The sequence below is a fragment of the Rhodnius prolixus genome, unplaced genomic scaffold, assembly GCF_049639745.1.
Source record: "Rhodnius prolixus isolate KJV_2025 unplaced genomic scaffold, Rpr scaffold_1, whole genome shotgun sequence".
NCBI classification, from domain to species: Eukaryota; Metazoa; Arthropoda; class Insecta; order Hemiptera; family Reduviidae; genus Rhodnius; species Rhodnius prolixus.
Window position 1 is genome coordinate 55,485,875 of NW_027411581.1, and position 18,948 is coordinate 55,504,822.

The window sequence follows — 18,948 nt, forward strand, 5'->3', positions numbered from 1 at the left end:
CAGCACGCTCTGGTGCACATTAATGGTGGGCGGTATTGTGAAGAATACCTTTCAGTGTATAATTTTGTAAAATGTAATTTTAGCGGGAAAAACGTCATAGAATACTATTATAATTTTGTTGTAAGTGAAAATGCAATAAATAGTGCACTTTAGACTTTTAATACGTAGCTTTTAAGTCCACGTTAAGCGTTGATGGTTTAAGACTTCTGTTGAACGCACCTCGCCAGTGCATCATGAGCTATCTCCTCCCATATTTATGTTCTCTTACAGCTGGCTAGCAGGGAGCTCAGTTTTCATGCAGATTTTGGTTTATATTTGGACTAGAAAGGCACTTTTCGTGGGAGTATGTTGTCAGATAACAGCGGCTTCAATGCTAGTTTAATACCTCGACGGCATTAGTCAACATGACACTTTTGCTAACATTATTGGGGAAAAAACCATGATGTTGCAGAATCACATTTAATGTCAATGTAATCAAATCTCTGTCCATTAGAACAGTTATTAATTTTATGTTAATTAAATGCATATTAACAAATTTAAAACCATATAAGTTTGACTTTTAAATCTTTAAAACTATTCCAACTGTGGTCACAGAAAGCTACTGAAAATATGATTTGATCCGCGGTGCTGGATAATATTTCTGATTTTTATCTTTCGTAGCATTTCTTTCATCTCTGATCGGTTTCGGACTTACACCCATCATCAGAGATAAATTAATAAGTTCAGTGTAAAGATCTTGACTTCACTTACGTCTTGCACTACACTCGCTGACTTAGTCACTACATTTAAAGCATTGCACGAACTTTAGGAAATATTGTTATAAAAGGAGAAAATTTTGGACACCTTAGCACAGACTTTTCTATCATTAATATACGAGAAATATCTGAATGTAAACTTAGCCACTGGCCCAAAATTCATATAAACTCTTTGAAATGTTCCTAACAATTTTTACATTGAATATCTACTAACAGATCAGGTTGAAGTTGGCTGTCTGGATAGGTTCTCTTGCCGAAACCTCTGGCAGTTGACAATTGTACGTTTTTAAAGCCTCGGATGGTCCTGGTACGTCCGGAAGCTCTGGCAGCACTGCTGTATAACGCTGAAGAAGGACTGCCTGCTTTGATACAGTTTATTATACTGGCCAAGGCCACCAACACCAAAAGAGATGACCACCTCATCACTGTAACATAATAAGTATAAATAAATAGATGTTCATAAAAATAAAGAAATATAGAGGTAGAAGGAAACGTAGAGACTGGATATCAATCTGGTGAAGACCAAACACTTCAGCCGAAACTGGAGAGGACCAAGGCTCAACTGCTGAAGAGAAAACCAGACTGTTCAGCACTTGAAACTTCAAGAGCACTTTGATAGAGCTAAATGGATTTACGGAAACTAAATCTACAGGGCGCTAGATTAGATTTGGTGAGGCTTAGCCACATCTATTGCGACCTTATCTTGTGTTCAGTAGATGTCTGGTAAGAGGGTTGTTAATTAAAACTTGATGGCTTAGTTTTTCTGATCTAAAGGAGCTGAACTTACAGCCATTTTCTCTTCTATCAGAAAATACCAACGGAGCCGTATTTCTAATCCCTGCTAGAGGAGTGGAAATCTTTTTTAGTGAAAACCAGAGTAAAAAGTAAGAAATACCGGCTAATGAGAAAACATGAAATGGAGAGATGAGAAAGCATGAATTTTCCTTTCCCTAGAAGTCGAACAACTTTGAATTATTTACAAAGTTGAAAATGAATTGCAAGATACCTTTTCAAAAATCCATGTTATAAGATGAAGTCAGCTGAACCCACGCACTTTAAAGTCTCTTCATAATTTATTCACTATTTTCGTGTTAGATATGGAAATATTTCGAAACTAAACTACAGACTACCACCAAATGATAAAAAATTTTTAATAAAAACTCTTGTTTATAAAAAAAAAAAAACTGCGCGCGTAAATTAAAGAAGCGAAATTTTAATCAGATGATTCAGCGTAAGGTTTACTTGATTAATGGTGTTGGTCAGGCGGGGTGTATGCACAATAGAGAAACCTTATAAAACCTTTTTTTATAAACAGACTTACTGGCGTACAAACATAATGTTTGTAAATGCAATGTTTATGTTATGAACTGACGAATTATGTACATAAGTAAAGTTTTTAAATTTAGTAGACATTTTTATGAAGAGTTAAAATTATTGTAATTTATGTATCTACAGGAGTTGACTTGTTGCTCTTCTTCGTATGTATACCCAGGTGAGGAACTAGGGTGAGATATCAGCTTAATAAATTTTGTTTTTTATTATGCAAGAAGTGGTTCGGCAATGGTGTCAAATTTTATCATTTGAGATACAATATTTTTTTAATAAATAATTCATACTTTGAGGATAATGGCCTTATATTTCACATGCAAAACATTGAACTTAATCTCTTTATTGTTTTCTTTGGACAGAATTTGCCATTTTCTATGCTTTTACTATGAGCTTTAAAAATCAAAGAGTGTGCCTCAAAAGTAGTGTTGTTGGAAGACAGATACGGAATCCTGTATCCCGATACTGAACACAACAACAACAGAATATTGGGTTTTATAAGAAAGAAATTCTTTGAATTCTTTAAAAGAAAGTGAAATGATTCTCTGCTGTTGAATGGCTCCAATTGGCTGTCATTAATTGCCTATATTAAAGAATCTATGGCAGGCATACAGAATGTTTTTAGGGGAAAATTTCAATCATTAAATATTATTACATGTCTTGGATGTAGCTTTGATTATTATTATTTGTTTATTTTTTTTTAGCGCATCAACAGCTGAGGTTATTAGCGCTCGGAGCTTTTTTCAGTGCACTGCCGGCCTCCGGACAACACTGTCCATCACCGGACAGTGAGCTGTAAGAAGCTCCTAGGAAGAGAAAATCTAAGGGTCAGCTGCTGGATTCGAACCCGGGACCTCCGTGTGGGAGTCCAGCATGCTAACCTCATAGCTAATCCCTTCCCTAGCTTTGATTATTATTATTATTATTATTATTATTATTATTAATTTGCTATTTCCTTTAGAGCCGATTCTCATTTTTTAAATTGAAAAGATTTGTATGTATTTATCTTTTTTTTTGGTACCTAGTACGAGGGTCGTTTGAAAAGTCCGTGCAAAGTCAGAGAGATAGAACTACTGGCGCGTATCGAGGTTATGTTTAGTTAGTAGCATCTCTTGGAAGAACACACCCCAAGTTTCAGCCAGATCGGTCTATTTCTTTGTGTTTGGCATTCATTTGAATCGAGGAAGTCGAGTGATTTTCAAAAAATGGACGAAAAAGAATTTCGTGTGTTGATTAAACACTACTTTATGAAAGGCAAAACGCCTCAGGAGACTAAAGAGAAGCTTGATAAACATTATGGTGACTCTGCACCTTCGATTAGAACAGTTTATAAGTGGTTTCAAAATTTTCGGAGTGGCCATATGGGCACAAGTGACGCTGAACGTTCTGGACGCCCTGTTGAGGTTACTACTCCAGAAATCATTGATAAAATCCATGATATGGTGATGGATGACAGAAGAGTGAAGGTGCGTGAGATTGCTAGTGCTGTGGGCATCTCGAATGAACGGGTACATAATATTTTGCATCAACATTTGGACATGACAAAGCTATCCGCAAGATGGGTGCCGCGATTGCTCACGCTTGACCAAAAACGAAATCGTGTGAAGTGTTGCAAGGACGGTTTGCAGCTGTTCCAGAAGAATCCGCAGGACTTTAAGCGTCGTTTCGTCACTGTGGTTGAAACATGGATACATCACTACACTCCTGAGACCAAAGAACAATCTAAACAATGGGTTACCAAGGGGGAATCTCGTATTATAAGCATTGAAAATGTTTTTCCTTTAAAATGTAAGCCACAATTTCCTGACAGACGATTGTTATTCATGTCAGTATTCATACAATTTAAATATTTAATTTTAATTTTTTGTAAATATATCAATAAAGTATGTTTTCTATCTATCTATCTATTTATCCTGAGACTGAAGTGTTTTTATGTCGGTGCAGTCTAAGTACTATACTAATGATTTTACTTGCTATGCTATTGCATATAATATATCTGCAAGCGTGAAAAACCGTGTAAGTCCACTTTTTTTTCAAAATAAGTTATTACCATGGGGCGATTCTCCATGACAAAGTCTAAGTCGTGAAGAAGCGGGGAAGTGGTGTTCCTTATAGTCTCGGAGATATAGCATGGTGAAAAAATGAGTAGAACGTATTTTGAAGTACATACGTTGGTAAGTCGAGTTTGTCCATTTATCACCTACAAAATAGAGGCGTGATAACACGGGTATGTGTAACTGTATCTCTAGTCTTATCAAAATATTATTATATTAAAGATTAGAGTAGCAGCAATAGTCCGGCAGCATGTTGTGCACAGTTATCTAGATGTAAATAGTGTGTACACAATAATGTTAAGAAAAACCATTGTTGCCATTTTGTAAAAATTATCTTTTATAGTTTAAAAATAGTTAACCTTCTAATAAAAGCGGAAGTAAAATATAATCATGCTTAAGTTTCCTGTTTTTTTTCTTTTTAGTTTTTGAGATATTTGTGGTCCACACACGTACCATTAAAACATGTTTCACATTTTTTTTTTCTTTTAAGTTTATTTAGATCGATACACTTTCATCATACATTCGAGCTTAACTTACCATGGGAAACCTTACTAAATCCACCAACAATTGTATCAGTTTGGCAGAATGGTAACAGCTATGTACTCTCTAGCGGACCACTGAAATAGTTAAGAGGCTTACTTTTTTATACAACGTACACAGATATTCACTGTATTTACGTCACATTACATAGTAATAGAATATGGGGAGTTGAGAGAGCGAAGTAAGGAGATTAATGACGCAATAATAGAACCAGATTCGTTTCTTATTTAGTTTTATGTCTCTTCTAAATGAAACTATTCAACTATAATGCCCTATATGGACTTGCCAATCCAAAAAAAACTGAACATCCTGCTTGTTTGTGGTACGCAAAAACTCAAAAGACAGTTTGTGGCTTGAAAGAGAAGAAGTTCAAGTACATGGTGTTCCCGTAAGTTCAAAGCAGCTCGTTTAACTATCTCGCTACGACTTTTTGGCTTACCTAAACTCTATGAATCTCGTGAAGGAATTGGATTGATCTTGCGGTTCATTCAAAGCGGATGCCATGCCCAAAAACACTTTGAAACTTTATCGATCTTGCCTAGTTTTTTTTCCATCCTCATCATCTACCCGAGTTTTCTGCTGTTTTTCACGATATTCCAGTAGCTTTGCATATCCCTAAATTAAAACTGTCCGGTAGGACAGTTGTATAAGGGTTGATCGTCAAAAACTGCACGAAAAAGCGTAATGTTGAAAAACACCCAACTTTAACATTTTTTTCCTCTTTTTCTATAAAAGATAAAATTCCCAAATTTTCTTTAAAATGTAGGGCAAATCCTCCTTTACAACTGTAATTTTTTTGCAACAACATAGATATAATAGATTTCGAGAAAAAAAGTTGCTGAAAATGAGCAAAAACGGCATTTTCCAAAATGGTTGTTGTTCTTCTTCTTGTTGTTGTTGTTACCTTTTTTGTAAACTGCGTAGCGCCTAAACGCGTGAACCGATTTTCATGAATGAGGTGTCATTCGATTCGGAATTTTATGTAGATGTGCCTTTTGGGGGTCTCGACGCTGTACATCGAATGGGAGAGGAGTTAGCCCCCTTTATGTAAGGCCCCCTCCAAAATTGGCCCGATTTTGATAAAATTTGGTAGGATCATAGGGTTATGGCTTCCCTACGTAACATTAAAACGACATTCTGCTCTTACACTTGTTAAGAGGAAGTATAGCAATCGTTTCAAATTATCGAGACGTGAACCGATTTTCATGAATGAAGTGTTGTCATTCGAATCGAAATTTTGTTCAGACTTGTATTTTAAAAGTCTCGACGCTATGCCTCATAAGGAGGGGAGTTTGCCCCACCCAAATAATAGACAAAAAGAAAAATCTATCCAAAAGGTACAAAAATCTCCTTAACAAAAACTTACAGTTTAAAATGTTAAGTATAAGGGTTGATTAAACGCCAAAATGCACACAAATCAGCAGGTAACCAACATTTCATTCATACTTCATTGATATTATTTAAGTAATTTTACTGCATTAACTTTTTATTAAATTTTTTAGAATTTATTAGATGTCACAGACCCTTATGCTGGCCAGTTCATTCATAATCTGTGACGTCTAATAAATTCTAAAAATGTGAAGGAAAAGTTAATGCAGTAAAATTACTTAAATTTTTATAACTAATTATGTTGATATTACTCACCTATTATTATTATATCAAAAAACTTATAATGAATGAAATGGCCAGCATAAGGGTCTGGTGACATCTAATAAATTCTAAAAAATTTAATAAAAAGTTAATGCAGTAAAATTACTTAAATAATATCAATGAAGTATGAATGAAATGTTGGTTACCTGCTGATTTGTGTGCATTTTGGCGTTTAATCAACCCTTATACTTAACATTTTAAACTGTAAGTTTTTGTTAAGGAGTAGTATACTTACTTTTGTAGAGGGAGGGGGCAAACTTGCGACAAGTATAAGTTACTTCATTCAACCACAAGTTTGGAAAAGATTTTACATGCGGATAGGAAAAAAAAAATTATTAAAAAGTAATATCTCAAACAAAGAATAAGTCCAACAAACAATCTAACGAAAGCAAAAGCGAGGCATAAACTTTTGGTACTTTTTGCTTTTCTGTGAACATTCTTCTGGTTCTAGCAACAACCAACAAGTTAATAGACTTGTCAAGTTAGAGGCAAATGTAACAGAAACACGAGAATTGCAATAAAACAAAGAACGTGAGAGTTCTGCTAACTTGGTTTTTAATCTTTTCTAGTGTTCAAAACGAAAACAAAAGATTTTGGTATTTTTCCTTTTGAAGTTTCTTAACGGCAGAAATTTCAATTTAATTGACAAACTTTTTTTCAACAGTAAATTTAGCTGCATCTCTATTTGACCTCAATCATTGTGGTGCCGAAAGGACAGCCTCACTGAGTCAGATGGTAACTAAATGTGATTTTTATTAAAAAGCCAACTACCCCACCTGTTGCGCCACCTATGGAAGTGCGATTTTATCTCTAAAACCCAACTCCTCTAGAATCGCTCATCTGATCAACCATTTTTCATCAAGTTTGGAATTCCAACAATGCTTTTAACACTCAAATCAAATTACATTTGACGCGGCATGTCCTAAAACGTTACTTTTATTTAACATGTTGGTTCCATCTTTATTGGAAAAATCTTCTATATATATAAAAATGAATGTGTGTCTGTTTGTTTGTACTCGATAGATTCAAAAACCGTATATCCAATCGCCGTGAAAATTTGGGAAATTATTAGGTATATCCCCGGGAAGGTTTTTGCAAATTTTTTTTAAAATCAGAGTTGGGGTTCTAGGTGCACCCGAACAAATATCCCAAAAATATCAAAATAACATTTAATTAGTAATATTTGTTGAAAGTGTAACCATGAAAACCATGAAAAACAGTTTTTTGCAATTATTAATACGAGAATAAATTATACCGAAGATGGTGGAAAATCCATTAAACTAAAAGTACTCAACAATACTATTGACGTTGATAATCGTTGGGTAGTACCATATTCTCCATTACTACTAAAAACGTATAACGCACACATAAATGTTGGGTACTGCAATTCAGTGAAAGCTATAAAATATATTTGCAAATATGTGAACAAAGGAAGCGATATGGCAGTGTTTGGAGTGGAAAATACAACTGCATCTAACGATGTAGTCACCCAATATCAACTGGGACGCTTCATAAGTAGCAATGAGGCTGTATGGCGTATTACCTGTATATCATTTTCCATTCATGAACGATATTCAACGGTTGTTCATTTAGCAGTACATCTTGAAAATGGACAGCTTGTGTATTTTACATCAGAAAATGTACGTGCAAGAGCAATGTCACCACCGCCAACAACATTAACTGAATTTTTCACATTATGTAGAAATGATACCTTTGCAAGGACACTACTGTACTCTAAAGTAGGGATAATTTTATTGTTAATTAGCAATTAGGCTGTATGGCGTATTACCTGTATATCATTTTCCATTCATGAACGATATTCAACGGTTGTTCATTTAGCAGTACATCTTGAAAATGGACAGCTTGTGTATTTTACATCAGAAAATGTACGTGCAAGAGCAATGTCACCACCGCCAACAACATTAACTGAATTTTTCACATTATGTAGAAATGATACCTTTGCAAGGACACTACTGTACTCTGAAGTAGGGATAATTTTATTGTTAATTTTCATTTCGATGTATTGTATACATTTGGTCATTAATAAATTATGTTTGAGGTATCAAAACTGCCTTTTTGTTCAAACACAGCAACGTGGGAACGGGTACAGCTAGTTACAAATAAATGTAATAGGCTTTTTTTTGCATGTATTTATTTAAAATTCACTTTAGTAAAGTCACACTTTTAGACAAAACTTTGATCAAAAAGCGAAATAGTATCAAAAGGAATACCAACTTTGGTCTTTCTAAAACTTTTTGTGTTCACACACTGACTATGGATAAATATATTATTTTTTTAGTACTATTACATTCTAAAAATAAGGGGAAATTAAAATAAAATACAGGCATCCTTTGAAAACGAGTCCACACGATACTAATTTATCAAACTATTTTTAATGCTTTATTATTTTCTATTTTAACAAAAGCAATAAACATGCAGTTTGCAACATTCTAAAGCAGCTGTTATTGCCGACAGTAATAAAAAAAAAAAAAACAGTTGTTAATAAAATGAACTCGTACAATCTAAAGGTGAACAAAAAAAAAGCTCGAGATATCTACATGGACGATCTCTATTATTTTCACTGCTAACAAGATAGTTCATAAATAATACATTGATGACAACAGCATCATATTATTTATTATAGAAAAATAAAACTATATATATATTTTTTTTTTATGAAGGTGATCGTTGATATATCGGTGACCTGTATCTTCTGACGACGTCCAGACCTGATGACCTGATGTCTTTCAGCAGTTAAGGGTCTGTGAAGGGATTGTTCTAGACAAAACTGTGAGAGGGAAGAGTTGCCAAGGGTTAAATAACTTGTTACCTTTTGGAAATCCTTAAGGACAGAATTATTAAAAATTCTTGATTATAAAAGAATTTTGCATCCAAAGGTTAAAAGAGCTTTTAACTTATAGAAGCAGCATCGATAACTATTTGCCATTGTACTGGAAAAATAACTGATTGATTCTAAAACAAAGCATAAGAGTTAAAATTTCTTGAAATGAGGGATGAACTCTAATCCCAATTGTACTAATTAAGGAAAAGGTGTGGCAAGCCAAGAGAACTACTTCTCTTTGACATTGTTTGGAAACTTAATGATATTTGACTCCTTTTTCTTCTCTGGAGCTTTTAGTGGGAACAGCATTGGACACCAGCGCCTCATAAGGTCATTCATCAGCCACTTCTAACCAGATGTCACCAGCAATTGCCGAAACTCTTCTCAGAGGGCATCTCTGAAGATGATTTGTCTAGTTTCTTATTGTTGCTGTACTATCAGGTAAGCAGCAGTTTTTTTTACTTCTTCAGTTCTGCTATCATGAACACACACAAAAAAGTCACAAATAAATTAAATTTGTGAAGATAAAATTTAGCATTAGTAAAAGGAACTGATAAAGTTCTTCCTGTAATATTATTTCTAATATTACATTGCTTTCAATTTAATGATCACCTGTACTGTGATGATATAAAGGTAACCACGAATTTCTAGATCAAATAAAGGAGCCGTTGAAGGTAGGGACAATGGACGGAGCAGATGAAGTCTATAAAAAGACTTTGGTATCCGTACGCGCGCACACACTTCCTTCCGGAAAAAACGTTTTACTTTTTTTAGCTGTTCGCTCTGAGAAAAGAATAAAAATTTCAGATGAACGGAACTAGAATATGGCAAGAGAGAGAGAGGTCATTCTTTTTCAATATTATTTCTTGTCTCTACCATGGACATTGATTCATATTTATTATTTATTATAATACTACGCTTGATATCATTCAATAAACTGAACGTTCAGTAGCCTTTTTTATGTAAGTGTGACGAAAGCAGAAGCTTAGCTTTTACTTAGGCTTCAGGCTAAACCTAACCAAATCCTTGTGAATAAAATAAACGTTTTGTAACGTGCGCTCTGCGAATGAATAACCACCCGAAGATTGCACTTTACACTTAATCTTCCGCTAATGCAGTTTTCGTGTGTGAACAGTGAAAAGGAATACTCCTTCTTCGAAAACAATGAGATGCACAATCGAGTTTATGTCGCTGTCCTTTTAAATTGGCCCTTGTAGCAACATATCGCGTGCTGGCCAAAATTCTCTACCTTTCCAGTCCTAAAGCTCCAAGAGTCAGAGCAGTGTGGATGCCTAACGTCCTTCAAGAGGCGTTCTACCCAAATCGACACAAATTCTTTTGTAGCAGGCAGGCATTCCTGCTTCTTAGCTATCGCTAATCATATGCAGATTAATTCACCTTAAGGATGGACTCCGTTAAACATTTTAATGATTTTCTTTAGAATCTCATCCTATGACAGCCCTTTGTTGCATCTCTAATAACTGAAAGGTGATTAAAAAATCAAAAGCACCTCCAACCCCTATTTGTACCCCAGCCGCCAAACACATCTCTCATAGAAGAACCTTGTGTTTTATTGGTTTCTTCACAGTCCAATGTAAGGAGTACGATCTTCCACCCTTTCTCCCACTATTTACAACACTCCTTCATTGCAAGAAGATTTTCTGCGCTTTTGTGCCGCTGTAAAAGGGCACAACACTGACTACTGCAACCCCTATATATTTGAACTCTATGTTGAACTATTCGCTACATAAACTCAATTCTTTGCTGAAGTGCAAGGGTCTCTAAGCCAATCTAGCGCTAAAGACCTCAACGAAACCCTTGTCCCGCATTTTTTGACCAACCGAACTCCAGAAACCAATACTTCACGAGTGCTTCAATAATTAATGTGTTATTATTGAAACAGTTGTACAAGTGCTGATCGTATAAATCTGGTAATAACAAATAGAATGTTAAATATCTGAGATTTTTAAATTCGTTTACATTCAAACCTTTTATATCTCTTTTCATATTGATCAGATTTTAATAAGTTACTTACCAAATTGTAGAGAAATGTTTGCTCTATAACTGACATAAATTACAATATTCTAACGATAACAGTTTACGAGCTATACAAGGTTAAATTTTGGAGGTTTTGCAAACACTTCAAATTTCAAACCACTATAATAATAATAATAAGTGTTTATTTAATTCCAATTCTATACATAAATTACATTACAGAAAACAAAAAATAATAACACTCAAGCGCATGGAGCGTACTCCGTCCGCAGAGTTGAGTTTCGTTTATGTACATTAATAAATACAACATAAATACAACACATTTTGGAAAAAATAGAAATCAAATAACCCACTAGTGAGTAAAATAAATGAATAAAGAAAATAAATGAATACTTTTACAAAAAAGAAAAAACATTTTAGTCGCAATTAAATTCATTAATTATTAATCTTCTATAATGTAAGGCCTCTTTTAAATAATTGCATAGATTATTCCAATCCCAACCGTTTAATATTGCATACAAATCATTTTCAGTAAGATTTTTTTTTATTGAAATACTTTAAACAGTATGGAGTTAAAATAGGACATACACAAATAAAGTGTACTATATCCTCTACTTGATTAAGATTGCATAGTGTACATCAATGGCTGGTATCAGGTTTAAAAGGTCGGTAGTTTAAACACAATGTTTCTGTTCTGGCTTTTATTATTAATTCTAGGCCGCCGTATTGCCAGTTTGAGAAATAATCTGGGTTATAAGTTAATTTGGGATAGACTTTATGGTGGATACCATTCCTTGATTTTGACTGTATAGTTATCATCTCCTCTATCCGTAATTTACTATTATGGCGTTTAATTTTTCTTCCCAAGCATTCACAGAATTATTATTAAGTTCTATAATAGGTATGTGAAAATGAGTACATAAATTTTTCAGTGTTTCATACCATAACGTATTTCTCGTAATAACTATCTCAGCTATCATTTTAGGCAACCTTCCCTCTGGTAATTTCATTATCTTTATTATATATCTGAAATGTAATTGCAAAGTGTAAGCATACATACTAAAAAGATTTAATTCTAAATTTAATACATAATTAGCAGTATTAGGAGGGAGGTGAAATAACTTTTTGACAAAAAATCTCTGAAGCCTTTCTGCATGTTCGTATTTTTTATAACCCCACACCTGTGCCGCATAACATAATACACACTGCGAAGTTGCATAAAATAATTTGTATTTACAATCTAATGGAACTTTGGGATTAGACAGCAATCTAGACCAAGTACTATTCAGGCCAAATTTAGCTACACCTAATTTTTTCTTTTAAATGTTGAACGAAGGAAAGTGAAGGCGTTAACTGAACTCCTAAGTATTTATATTTTTTAACGATTTCTATTCAAGCCACTATATCTCTATACCTATTTATCCGATTTTAATGAATTCTTCACCAAGTTGTAGAGAAAAGTAAGCTCTATAAATGGCAATGTTTTAGAGTTAATAGTTATTGAGACATCGAAGGTTAAATTTTGGAGGTGGTTACGATTTCTAAAACAATAAATTATTCCGCTCTCAGAAAAAAACAATTCAGCTAGGAAAATTTTAAGGAGATTATGATGAAATCCGCCCTGTTCTTGTAAATATACTCGTACAAGAGGATATTGATTTCAAGATACGGAGCACAGCGGAAGAGCAGTTAATTAAAAAATATTCATGTACATATTTCCTTAAATAAATCTTGAAAATATTAGAAACAGTGTTTACTTTTAATAAAAGAGGAAATAATGGGAGCTTTTTGAATTTTTATGATTGTATCTGTTGGTATCAGTGATTTCTAGTGTGCGGGCATATGTGTAAAATCTTTTGCTCTAAAGAAGATTTAGTTGCACAATAATCTTATTAGGTCGGTGATGTGAAGTTGGCTGCTGCGAGAGTCTGTCACTAACTTAGCTGGTAGAAATATCTGCTACCTGTTTATTCAGTGATTTATTGAACAGTTTGTAGGTAAAATAGAATTAAAGAGGAATGGACATATTGTACTGAATTTTTTGGCACATTCAAGCAGAGTTTTAATTGTATTACTCTATCAAACTGGTTGGTAGGTCAGAAACCATAAATGAGTTAGTGTAGAGCAAGTTGTAGGTTTTGTTATTGTAACATCATTAATGTTACTTTGGTCAAACCACCATAGTCTGCAGATACTACGATTCTCTTGCTGAAAATTCTTTGTCTCCTTTACAGCGAGGACTCAGTTTTTCTATTGATTCCCTAACGAAAAAGAAGTTGATTAAACATCAGGGAACTATTTTGGGTATGCCCTTAGAAAAGAAGGGAAAAATGAGCCATATACCGAACGACCGAGGAGTATAGTTGGCCAAGCAGAGGCTCCCAGCTCTCTTTCTGGGTATTTGCTACAGAGCCCAAGTTCTTAAGAGAATTTACCCAACCCAGAAGCCTTCCAGTTTCTACTAATTGGAGGAAGCCTTTATACAAAATATATTGGATAGGCCTTGTATACACCGCTGGGGGAGTCTTTGGACTTCCGGCTCTCCTCTCTTCCTAGTACTTGCCTAGAGAACCTGGGTCGTAAACTTATCACCCACGAGGTTCTGTAGAAACGGCTCACTTAGCCCATTCGGGGCACAAAGATCTACTTTTATCGCAGTGCAATGTGCTGCTATATTCCTGGTTTTTTAATTACTCTTATTTGTTCATGTTTCTTTTTCTACATGTAATGACATTTTTCAAATATATGTGGCATTGTAGTTTAGAGTTCTTGAAGAAATTTCACGCTAAAAAAAAACAAAAACGTTTGTTACAGTTCAAACTGAAAAGTAATTCTAACGCAGAGTAAATTTGTTGTGTAGAGTGAACAAACATTTGTTTTAAAACTGCTCAGGCTTGTTGCTAACAACTAGTTAGTGACCGACCCTGAGGGCATGTGACACTTCTTGCCAACAGTACAACTCCCACACACAAAGGACCCTCACTCCTTGGACCAATTTGGTTTCAGTTAACAAAGCTAATTAGTAGAGGGACGTAAGTTGATAGAACCGACAAATAGAAATGTCCAGCTCAAAATCGTCAGAACAATCTATTTCTACCCTAAACATCGTACAGAAATTGGTAGAAAATTTCACAATTGTAAAATAATTGATTGGCTATTTTTTAAAAATAGAGATTACTTACTCAACCCTGAATCGTACTTTAAATGTAAATAATTTAATTACTTTTTTAAAAATAAATTCCCCAAGAAGCAGCTTAAGGTATGTTGATTTAAAAACTTTTATCGTGAATACAAAGCACTCAAAATAATTGTAATTTGAAACTATGTCTCAAGCCTATTCATTTTTGCAATTAATTATGGCTCTGTGAAAAAAGTTTAGATAAACTTAGACATTGAAATGTTTTTGGCTATAACGCACTCAGTTTTCTGAGTGAGTTTTCGGAGTCATCACGAAATGAACCGCAGATAAGAGAACGGGCAAAGAAGAGCCTACGAAATAAAGTGTAATTAAGCATTTCGGCAAGCGAACCAATTTCTGCTTTCCAAAACTGCTGGATCAAGCATTGTGACAGCGCTATAAAATCAGCATGGGCATTTGTGCAGAATAATGGCTGAATCTTGCTGATATTCAGATGTGCCCAATAGGAAATTAGAATCAATGAATGCTAGAGCCGTTTAGGATAAGTGGAAGAAGGAATTTTGAAAAAAAAAACATTTTCATCTAGGATGCGACAGAATATTGTGGACCTCCCCGATCAGTGGGTAAATATAGGAGATCGATGCCTTCATATACATTTCCCCTTCTTCCGGAGACTAATGTGAAGATCTTCAGGATACCTAGACATGCCAGGATAGAAGGCGATTAGAATAAACGAATCTCGAGCCAGCGTTGTTTGCTGACTGGGAAGAAATTTTGTTACAGAGCAATTCAAAATTTAAGAATTAGGGAAGAATTAGTAGGATTGGTTAGATTTTAATGGACGGATTGCCCCAGCGGTTGGAAATCTCCTGAAAGGCGCGGAATCGACACCAAAAGCCGGCCCTAATAAGTAGAACTATTAATTCTATAAATTACTTTGAATTTCTTAAAATTAATCTTCGGACTGAATTAAAATGGAATTAAATTAATTCTGTACGCTTCATCTCTCCTTTAACATGAATTTCCTAATTCCTAAATTCTGGTAAATTTGCAGTCGCAACAAATAGATATTAGAAACAAATCTTAGTATAGTATTCAAGGAATAGCAGAAAACATATAATTTTTAATTTATAAAAAAAAATCAGTCAACACTTTTAAGTTTATAATGAAGAAGTTTAAGGCACTCCAGAACGACTAAACATACAAAAAGTTCTTTCCGTTTGCTTTTGGAAGGTACTTTCTAGCACTAATAAGACAATGCTAACTTAATTAAAACTTGAAGGTGAAGTGTTCCAATCCAAGTCTATTCTAAATCTTCTTCGATTGCTTCTCAATCGATCTATTAGTTTCTTAATAAAATTAGATTCTGCTGATTAAAAAAAAATAAATAATCCGAGAAGAAATACCATAAAAAAATAGAGAAAATATCAATTTATTTAGTGATATTTTTTGCATTTGCGATTCTTTATGAGCACGATAGCAGTTCATGATTGAAAAGGCTTTGAAGTAATGTGCTACATGAAGAACAAAATTAGTAATGATTACTATTTCATCGGATCTCTAAACAAAGTGGTAATGTATAAAAATTAAGAGCGCTTCTGAAGAATGTATCTATAGAGAGCATTTGTAAACAGGATATGGCCATCAGAACTTGTAAATTATTAGTAAGTATAAATGTCTGTCTATGTTACTACTGAAAAATTACTGTAGAAAGATAAAAATCCATTCGAGTGCTTTCAAGATTTGGTTTGCTCGAAGGAAGAACACATAAACATCAGAAATGTTTCTCGTACCAGGCCGGGAATTAGACAGTGCTCGGTTTAAGTCAACAGTCATCTATTCTCGAACAGAATCTAGCACTCAAGAAAGCTAAAGAAATTTCACTTCTTGGTCGTCTTGTTAGCTAAGAAGTTTGGACGTTGCTCTGGAAACTAAACCCAGCTGGCTCTTGCGTCTCTGGAGTCTGTAAAGTGAGGCCAAAATGAGGCCCTCCAAGACTCTTATTTAACATAGAGCTCTTCGGCAGATCCGCTGTTAACCATGGCGAAAGTTCTAGAACGAACACCTTCATCTGCCTAACAGTAGATCCAGCACTTAATGGTTGATTTCGTTACAGCTCTGAGCACACAATAGAAGGGAATTGGGTGATGAACCTTCCGAGACCGAATCATCCGCCTTTTGGTTGTCCACATTACCCGTATACATGTCCTGACAACAACAATAGAGTGTGCTAATTTAAACAACCAGCCACAATGAGGTAATGAACACAGTTCTCCTAGAGTTGACTTTTTAGGCTCTGTTCGAAGCTTGTCTATCAGATTAGATAACTACTTCTCATGTCTCGGAAATTTCGTTACGACATCTCGTTTGTTCCATTATATACTAATGGCTTTTTGAAAGAATGAGGCGGAATTGCTTGGCCCACCCAGTGATGGATTCTTGAACTGGTATTGCCTAAAAATAGATTTTATATAAATAAATAACATTTTGATTAATAAATAATTTCTCCTCGTGTAATTCAAAACCAGACGTACAAAACCTGAAATCTATAAACATTACATAGATAACTTTCTGTGGTAACTGTAACCTGCCACCTAGTGGTTTCCTTTGAACAATAAGAAACACTCCTAGCAATCCTCATGTTAACTGTGAACATGATATCCTTATCATGAAGAGGGATTTCAAAGTTATCCCATTTTATCCTTTAAAAACAAAACTTTACTCCCCAGCAGGTATGGAGATTCACGGGCTAGTAATGGATAGGCGGGTACCTTTCTTTCCACCATTAAAATTGGCCTACCTTTCTGTACTGAACAAGCATTATTTTCAAATTTCCATTGGTGTTCATGAAGTAACAAGTGGTTGATTAAATGATTCACAATTGCCGAACTCACAAACAAAGAACATTATGTAACTTACAAGTAACCAAGCCTAAAGAAGAATTAACCATTGTTAAGTGGTAACAGAAAGAGCGGTGAGAAGAATAGCGAATGTCAATACTAAGTACTGAATTAGTTGTTGGTTGTAAGGCGTAAGGGTCTTATTCTTCATGAATTGTAGATTGTGCTGCAACGGTAGATTATAATTTCCTGTAAGGAGGCGCATTGTTTTCTAGTGAGAGTTTTCTGTTATTCTCAAGAAATCCAGAATGAATTTTGTACCATCTATTGAATTCTATTCTTTCTAAGCTGGGAGTCGTTTGTCAAGATAAAGTCAGAAGTATTGTACATAGTTAACAGTCGGTTTAATTGTCTCATAGAGGAGAACTGAGAAGAGATTGGCTTAGGTCTGAAACTGGCATTGTCGGAGGGTAAAGGCTACATACTATTACTATTGGTAGGATTGACTTTTATTCTCCATCTGAGTCTTGAGATTATTAATGTACTTTTGTAGAGCTCAGGACACAAGTATTACGGCAGGATTTGGAGTATAATGCAAGTACTCTCAGCGCATGAGAAGAGGAATTGTGTCTAGTTGAGAAGGACCATCTAAAATGAAAAAGGTATTCAAAAGGGAAAGGATTATCTTCCCTAAAGTTAGATAAATAGAGTAACTGTAGAGAAGCCGAAGTGCAGACGAAAAGGTTAAAGAGAAATGATTTTATATCTAAGTATAACTGATGAAAGTTTAAACGTCATATCCGGACACAAACCTGAGCAATGCCCAGGAAGCCTTCCGGACAGTACTGGCTAAGCTCAAGTGTAGTGGTAATGAAGTCAACAATGCAGAGGCGCTGTGCAATTAGTTTTAAATACTAAAATAACCCTTTTAAACACCCAAGGGTATTTGTTAACATGTAACTATTATTAAAATGAACGTTAATGCAGCTAGCTTATCGTTAGAACTAGTTTTTACCTCTCTTTGTCCATTATAGTTAATATATTATTACTGATTAAAGCTATAAAAGTATGCAAGAAAAGCCTCTTGTTGCGTAACTGTTATTAATGTTATTAATAATATACCACATAAATGCACGATTTGCCTCTAGCCTAACCTTGTTGTAAACAAAGAGGATTACTCCCTCTCCAGTTAATTTTAGATTTAAAATGTGTTTCTACCAGAGAAGATACTATTTTACATTGTAGGCTTTGGTTAAGAACAAAAACAATAGGAACTTCGGCTAAAATATTGATAATTTTATCATAATTCCTTCCCATGACCTTTTAGATATTGTTCCAATGTCAGGACCGCTAAAAAGTACCGAAAGTATCGTCAAATCTTTTCTGCTTCCAGCCGAATACAAATACTGAATGAGAACTTTGCTCTTCAAATGAGTAGAACTAAGTTCCTCCCAATCCCATAAAACAACCCAGCAGAACATCTCATGCAATTTTGGTGAAATTATTGAGATCAACACATGACAAACTGCTGCTGTAAAACCACAAAATATAGTTTTTAACTAAGCAATAATTTATTCTACTTTATAGAGGTATTGATAATATAATAATGAAATAAACGACCTGGAAAATCCTGATGAATGCAAAATAATACAAATTGTGGATTGAATGTAGAAATCTTCTACGTCAAATCTAGTGGAAGTTCTAAATTTTGGTACCGCACATATTTAACCAACTTTCAATATTGGGGCCAACTATTAAGTAGAGCGTCTCAGAATGAAGATCAATTGTTATTATCACTTGGTTGTTG

At 34.5% G+C, this 18,948-nt stretch overlaps 1 protein-coding gene across 3 annotated transcripts in view; it reads right to left on the minus strand.

Moving 5' to 3' along the window:
- LOC141462385 (allatotropins-like) overlaps positions 1-18,948 on the minus strand; it is a 185,899-nt gene that overhangs the window by 5,279 nt on the left and 161,672 nt on the right. For 2 of the 3 annotated variants that reach the window (XM_074112270.1, XM_074144193.1), the window contains one exon: positions 970-1,180. In XM_074112270.1, coding sequence (XP_073968371.1) covers positions 970-1,178 — 209 coding nt within the window. In that variant the 5' untranslated portion in view covers positions 1,179-1,180. Of the gene's footprint in view, positions 1-969; positions 1,181-1,761; positions 1,990-18,948 lie in introns of those variants that run through there. The other variant, XM_074112269.1, reaches the window with a different exon arrangement.